This window comes from Entelurus aequoreus, linkage group LG09 (assembly GCF_033978785.1).
Source record: "Entelurus aequoreus isolate RoL-2023_Sb linkage group LG09, RoL_Eaeq_v1.1, whole genome shotgun sequence".
NCBI classification, from domain to species: domain Eukaryota; kingdom Metazoa; phylum Chordata; class Actinopteri; order Syngnathiformes; family Syngnathidae; genus Entelurus; species Entelurus aequoreus.
In genome coordinates, this window is record NC_084739.1 from 50,965,265 (window position 1) to 50,973,422 (window position 8,158).

The following is an 8,158-nucleotide window of genomic DNA, read 5'->3' on the forward strand; positions in this document are numbered from 1 at the left end:
GGCTTGGCATTGTCTTGCTGAAATAAGCAGGGGCGTTCATGGTAACGTTGCTTGGAAGGCAACATATGTTGCTCCAAAACCTGTATGTACCTTTCAGCATTAATGGCGCCTTCACAGATGTATAAGTTACCCATGTCTTGGGCACTAATACACCCCCATACCATCACAGATGCTGGCTATTCAACTTTGCGCCTATAACAATCCGGATGGTTCTTTTCCTCTTTGGTCCGGAGGACACGATGTCCACAGTTTCCAAAAACAATTTGAAATGTGGACTCGTCAGACCACAGAACACTTTTCCACTTTGTATCAGTCCATCTTAGATGAGCTCAGGCCCAGTGAAGCCGACGGCGTTTCTGGGTGTTGTTGATAAACGGTTTTCGCTAGGGTTGGGTATCGAGTATCGAGTATCGATTGGAACCGGGACTAACTTTCCGATTCTCCCGGAATCGTTCAAAAGTTTAAATTTCGATTCCTAGTTTCGATACCAAGTCCGCCGACCGGAAAAAAATATGTCCACCGAACCGGAAGAAGAAGCCGCTGAACACCAACGAAGAAGCGCCCACCGCCGGAAGTGTTAGCATAGCCGAGCGAGTCAGTCAAGCTCAAGCATGGATAGCGGGCGTCGGCGGTCGAAAGTGTGGCTTTACTTTACAAAAAAAAATTAAATAACCGCGAAATAACAGAGCTCCATGTCCATCAAGAAACGAGTGGAGAGAGAGCTGCAGATGTACCAGGACGTTCCACCAATACTTATGTCTGACGACCCTGCTGCATGGTGGTGGTCCGGTGGAACCAACAAAAGACTTATCCTTTGCTGTCAGATCTCGCTTTCTCCTATTTATGTGTTCAATCTTCTTCCACACCCAGCGAACGTGTATTTTCCACAGCAGGAGACACTATCTGTCCAAAACGCTCACGCATCCTGCCTGAGAAGGCGGATATGGTAATTTTCCTGAACAAGAACTGTCTCTGATTTTATACTGTACCTGCTGCTAATCTGGACTGGGTTTTGCAAGTTGTTTCTTATTGTTTATTTGCTTTTCTGCACCAGGTTAGCCCATCAGTGTGAGCACGGTAACATTTCGGGGCGGCATGGCGTAGTGGATAGAGCGCCCGTGTCAGAAACATGGGGGTTGCAGGTTCGCTCCCCACCTCTTACCATGCCGTTGTGTCCTTGGGCAGGACACTTCACCCTTGCCCCCGGTGCCGCTCACACCGGTGAATGAATGTTGAATGAATGATAGGTGGTGGTCGGAGGGGCCGTAGGCGCAAATTGGCAGCCACGCTTCCGTCAGTCTACCCCAGGGCAGCTGTGGCTACGAAAGTAGCTTACCACCACTAGGTGTGAATGAATGATGGGTTTTTAACATGTAAAGCGACTTTGGGTACTTAGAAAAGCGCTATATAAATCCCAGTTATTATTATTATTTCTAAGTACCTGCAGCATCATACACTTGTGTGTGTAAATGTTTTTTCATGAGGTTTCCTGCAGCATCATACACTCATGTGTAAAGGTGTTTTCATGAGGTTTCCTGCAGCATCATACACTTATGTGTAAATGTGTTTTCATGAGGTTTTCAAAAATAAAGCTCTCTTGAGGAAAGTGTACCCCTGGGAAAATGTATTCATAATTTATAATATTTATATTTAAGTTCATAGATTCGATATTTATATTCTAGTTGAAAACAGCCCTGTGAGGAATTTATAGTAAAGTTCATAAAAAGTTAATAGAATTAAAATTGATGGAGAATGTTAGACTATTTAATTCAGAAAGACTGTAGGTTAGCTAGCTCATTTAAAATATCCAAAACATTTTTTTGACCCTGCCTCTTAAAAGAATCGTAACCGAGAATCGCCAGGAATCGGAATCGGAATCGTTCGAATTCAAACGATACCCAACCCTAGTTTTCGCCTTGCATAGGAGAGTTTTAACTTGCACTTACAGATGTAGCGACCAACTGTAGTTACTGACAGTGGGTTTCTGAAGTGTTCCTGAGCCCATGTGGTGATATCCCTTACACACTGATGTCGCTTGTTGATGCAGTACAGCCTGAGGGATCGAAGGTCACGGGCTTAGCTGCTTACGTGCAGTGATTTCTCCAGATTCTCTGAACCCTTTGATGATATTACAGACCGTGGATGGTGAAATCCCTCAATTCCTTGCAATAGCTGGTTGAGAAAGGTTTTTCTTAAACTGTTCAACAATTTGCTCACGCATTTCTTGACAAAATGGGGACCCTCGCCCCATCCTTGTTTGTGAATGACTGAGCATTTCATGGAATCTACTTTTATACCCAGTCATGGCACCCACCTGTTCCCAATTTGCCTGTTCGCTTGTGGGATGTTCCAAATAAGTGTTTGATGAGCATTCCTCAACTTTATCAGTATTTATTGCCACCTTTCCCAACTTCTTTGTCACGTGTTGCTGGCATCAAATTCTAAAGTTAATGATTATTTGCAAAAAAAAAAAAGTTTATCAGTTTGAACATCAAATATGTTGTCTTTGTAGCATATTCAACTGAATATGGGTCGAAAATGATTTGCAAATCATTGTATTCCGTTTATATTTACATCTAACACAATTTCCTAACTCATATGGAAACGTGGTTTGTATATAACTATTACAAATACGTATATATAATAATTAAATTTGTTTGAACTATTTAATTAACCTAAAATATGACTTCTTTTTAGCCTTGTGGTAAATATTGGACACAATGTGTTGTCAAGCTTATGAGACGCAATGCAAGTGTAAGCCACTGTGACACTATTGTTAATTAGTTTTTATATGAATGGCTGTGATGACAATGTAAATGAGGGATTTTTAATCACTGTTATGTTGGAGTTCTTATTAATATTGATATTGTTGTTGATGTTATTCATTTTTGTTTGACTGCTTTGGATTGTTTTGTGTCATGCTTGTGTGCCCTCTCAATTACTCTGTTGACTGCTATTCAAAATGTTGCGAGGCTGGGTTTGGTTTAGAATTTTATTATTATTGTATTATTGTCTATCATTTTGTTGGATTTATTAAACATTTTGTAAATATATATATATATATATATATATATATATATATATATATATATATATATATATATATATATATATATATATATATATATATATATATATATATATATATATACAGTATATACTGTACATCTGAACCTAGTTTGCTATAGTATTGCAAATACTTTCAAAATGTGCACTTAGTAATTTTTACTATGAATACCATCACCAAGTTTTTAAGCAAGTCGATGACTTGCAGTTCAGTAAAACATTTAAAAAACATTCCTGTATGACATTCAGAGTACCACATTACACTTGTATCCAAATATCAATGTGTTTTCTTAAGCAAAATGTATTTATGGGAGCAAATAACCTGTCATTAATCATGACTAATCACAGTTCAAGAGTGTGAATAATCTGATTTTTTTTTTTTTTTAATCACTCGACAGCCCAAATTTATATATATTTACTTATTACTTGGATGAAACACTGGATGTTTCTGCATCATTCTTTACACGTAAAATACTTGTTTGTACTTATAAATATGATTGCATAACATTTTGAGCATTATGTTGATGTTCATTCCTGACTTCATTTTACTGACTGACATTTTTACCCATTCTTCTTTATCATTCTTTTTTTTTTACAACATCGCATTAAGACTGTACCGAGGCCTTTAAACCATGACGATATTGTAACATGTGTTTTAGATATAATTCCATCCAGAGTCATTAAGAATGAGACTGAATACAATTGGGCTGAGTATTGAACCTTGTGGGACTGTAGCAGAGCAAGTAAGATACAATAAAAATGCATCACTTGCATTTTAAAACTTTTACTTTTAAAACCTCAAGGACTGTTTATAAAGTTTCAACATGCTCTAATAACTTACAGAAACAAACAAGTATTATTAGCGGCATTGTTCATGTAGGCCAGCTATGGTGTAAACTTAATGGAGAAAAAGTTGTTTGTAGAAATCCACTAAGTTGAAAGATATAAAAAAGTTGGAATTACCGATTGGAAGGCGTTTCCTCTCTTTGAAGAGAAATCTTTCCGCTTGGCTCAAGGAAGTCTTCGACCTAAAGTGAAATAATGTTTGAGGACTGATCACTAGGTGGCAGCAGAGCAGTGCAAATACAATCAAAGTGTGTCAACTCTGCAGGCCATCAGAATCAAGTTGAATGTAAAAGTTTAGACTTTAGACTCAACTTGATTTCACAAGGGTCAACAACATTACGCTAATGAACAACAACTGTTTAATTAAACTACCACACATCTTTTAACTGTGTTTGAAGTTGAATGTGGAGTCATTCAAAAGTAGTCACACGAAGAGCTTTGATTCTGACCTCCACCATGGCTTTGGGCAGCAGCTCTGCCCGAAACAGCTGCAGCATGGAGTCCATGATGTTCTTCCAGCCTTCCCTCAGGATGTTGCCATGTTGATGGGCCAGATCAAATACCGTCTTGGCTGCTGTCTGCGCCTTTGTGTTGCTACCAAACACAGTGGGGAGGTTTTCCACTGACTGCAAAGAAAGAGTCCGTCTTATATATACACATATGAGCACACACACACACACACACACACACACACACACACACACAAACACACACACACACACACACACACACACACACACACACACACACACACACACACACACACACACACACACACACACACACACACATTCTGTATGTATACAGTATATATATGTGTGTGTGTATATATATATATATAATATATATATATATATATGCATATATGTACATACATATACATATATATATATATATATATATATATATATATATATATATATATATACTGTATATGCATATATATACATATATATATATATATATATATATATATATATATATATATATATATATATATATATATACTGTATATGCATACATATACATATATACATGTACATACATATATATATATACTGTATATGCATATGTATATACATGTACATACATATATATATATATATATATATATATATATATATATATATATATATATATATATATATATATATATATATATATATATATATATACACACACATGTACATATATACAGTATACATATGCATGTACATATATACACATACATGTACGTATATACAGTATACATATACATGTACATACATACACATACATGTACATATATACATATACATGTACATATAAACACATATATACATATACATGTACATAAATATATATACATGTACATATACATAATGTATATACATGTACATATATATGTTAGAGTTAGAGTTAGAGTTTGAGTTTATTTCGAACATGCAAGCATACAACATGATACATCACAATTTCCAGTTTCTCTTTTCAACATGTTTGAAAAGGAGTAGGAAGAAGCAGAGCTTATTTAATCCTACCCCTTTTCTTTACATAACAGTTGCTGAAACTTTTTTATTCACTTCCTGTTCTCAATTTATTCACAATAAACTCCATAGGTAATCACAATAAAAATAAATAAATAAATAATAGTAAGAATTTAATAATAATAATTGGTGAAGAAAGTCATATTTCATATGATGAGATAAGTAAGATTACTTTAAGAATGAATGAATGGATGGATGAAATACATTGAGAATGTTTGTAATGGTTCTTCTTCTTTGTACTTTGTAAACACTTTAAGTTTGAAGAGTTTCTTGAAGTGGATCATATTAGTACATTGTTTGATTGCTTTGCTTAATCCATTCCATAATTTAATTCCACATATTGATATACTGAAGGTCTTAAGTGTTGTACGTGCGTACAAATGTTTTAAATTACATTTTTCTCTAAGATTATATTTCTCCTCTTTTGTTGAGAAGAATTGTTGTATATTCTTGGGTAGCATGTTATAGTTTGCTTTGTGCATAATTTTAGCTGTTTGCAAATTCACTATGTCGTGGAATTTCAGTATCTTTGATTCAATAAATAAAGGATGTGTATGTTCTCTATATCCAACATTATGTATTATTCTAACTGATCTTTTTTGTAACACCGTTAATGAATGAAGTGTACTTTTGTAATTATTTCCCCATATTTCTACACAGTAGCTCAGATATGGTAACACTAGTGAGCAGAATAGAATATGAAGTGATTTTTTGTCTAGAACATGTTTTGCTTTATTCATTATTGACGTGTTTCTTGCTACTTTATGTTGTATATTTTTTACGTGAGATTTCCAGTTCAATTTATCATCAATCATTATACCTAGAAATTTGGTTTCATTTACTCTTTCAATTTCTATTCCGTCTATTTGTATTTGTGTTTGACTTTCTCTTCTACTATTACCAAATAGCATTATTTTAGTTTTACTAAGATTCAACGATAGTCTGTTTTTGTCAAACCATCTTTTTAATTTGTTAATTTCTACTGTTATTATTTGTATTATCTCCTGTGTGTTCTCTCCTGAACAAAACGCTGTTGTATCATCCGCAAATAATACTAACTTTAAATATTTTGTAACTTTACAAATGTCATTTATATAGAGATTGAATAATTTAGGTCCTAATATTGATCCCTGAGGTACACCACAGGATATATTTAGCGTTGTAGACATGTGTTCGCCTAGCTTCACGTATTGTTTCCTGTTCGTTAGATAACTTCTTATCCAGTTTAAGACTAACCCTCTGATGCCATATCGTTCTAGTTTTTTGATTAACATATTGTGATTAATTGTGTCAAATGCTTTAGTTAGATCCATAAAAACTGCTGCTGCACACTTTTTACTGTCTATTGCATTGGTAATTAGGGTCCGCCCTGTACCCTGTACAAAGGACTCCCTCAGGGAGTCCTTTGTACTGGTTACAAAGGAACCTATTGTTATTGTAAGGTTTTTTATTCTTTCTTTCTTTCTTCTTCCGCAGCTTTGCGCACTACTTCGCCCCCCTTAACATACTTCAAAACTCACCAAATTTTTTACACACATCCAAAAAGTGTGCCAGCAGACTTTAATATAAAAACCTAACCCCAAAAAACAAAATTGAGCTCTAGCGCCCCCTAGGAAAAAAACAAAACAAACTGCCTGTAACTCCCACTAGGAAGGTCGTAGAGACATGAAACAAAAACCTGTATGTAGGTCTGCTAAAGACCTACAACTCATAATTTTACATCCTCGGGCGAAAACCAACAGGAAGTTGGCAATTTCCCCTTCAAGACAAAAATGTACTAAAAACACTGTTTTTTACGTCTTTGACCTCTAATTTGACCCCCTTAAAATACTTCAAAACTCACCAAACTTCTCACACACATCGGGACTGGTAGAAATTGCGATCTCAAAAAATAACCGAACCCCGAAAATCAAAATTGTGCCCTTGAGCAATTTTTACATAAAACTGAGAAAAATCTGCTTTTTTGAGGAAAACTCAGACAAAACTGCTTATAACTTCCGGTAGGAACGTCTTAGAGACATGAAACCAATACCTCTAATGTAGGTCTCGCCTAGACCTACATTTCATAGATTGACATCCTTCAGCAAAAATCAACAGGAAGTTTGCTATTCCTCCTTCAAAACAAAATTTTTGTTACAAACGGTCACCAAACATCAAACGTTATCTCCTCTGAGCCCGTTTGTCGTTTCGGCTTCAAACTGCTACAGGAGAGAGATTGAACCCTTCTGATTAAAAGTTGACGACGGCGTTTTAATAAGTGCTACCGTTTTGATTTTACGAGCCTTCAAAGACCCGCAGCACTGATGCTGCTACGGTGCCAAAAATGACAACGAAAATGCAATTAGACCTTCTTTGGCCTCAATACACACAATAGCCTATAATGACAATGTGAACTCAGACACAACTTCCTCTAACTCCCAGTACGAATATCGTAGAGACACCAAACAAAAACCTCTATGTAGGTCTCACTCAGGACTACCACTGGACAAAAGTATTGGACACCTAGGACTAGCACCTGCCAGAAGGCGGACCCGACCAACGCTGCTTGCAGCTTTAATTTCTTCTGTAATTTCAATTAAAGCCATTGAAGTTGAGACATTAGCTCTGTATCCATATTGGTTCTCTTCGAGTATTCTATTTTTATTTATGAAATATGTACTATATATACTATATATACATGTACATATATATACACTGTATATACATGTACATACTGTATATAT

The 8,158-nt window shown here is 35.5% G+C and overlaps 1 protein-coding gene across 2 annotated transcripts in view; it reads right to left on the bottom strand.

Moving 5' to 3' along the window:
* gbf1 (golgi brefeldin A resistant guanine nucleotide exchange factor 1) overlaps positions 1–8,158 on the bottom strand; it is a 236,157-nt gene that overhangs the window by 22,850 nt on the left and 205,149 nt on the right. For both annotated transcript variants that reach the window (XM_062058899.1, XM_062058897.1), the window contains exons 24-25: positions 4,362–4,538; positions 4,030–4,094 (exon numbers count right to left, since the gene is read on the bottom strand). In XM_062058899.1, coding sequence (XP_061914883.1) covers positions 4,030–4,094; positions 4,362–4,538 — 242 coding nt within the window. The remainder of the gene's footprint in view (positions 1–4,029; positions 4,095–4,361; positions 4,539–8,158) is intronic.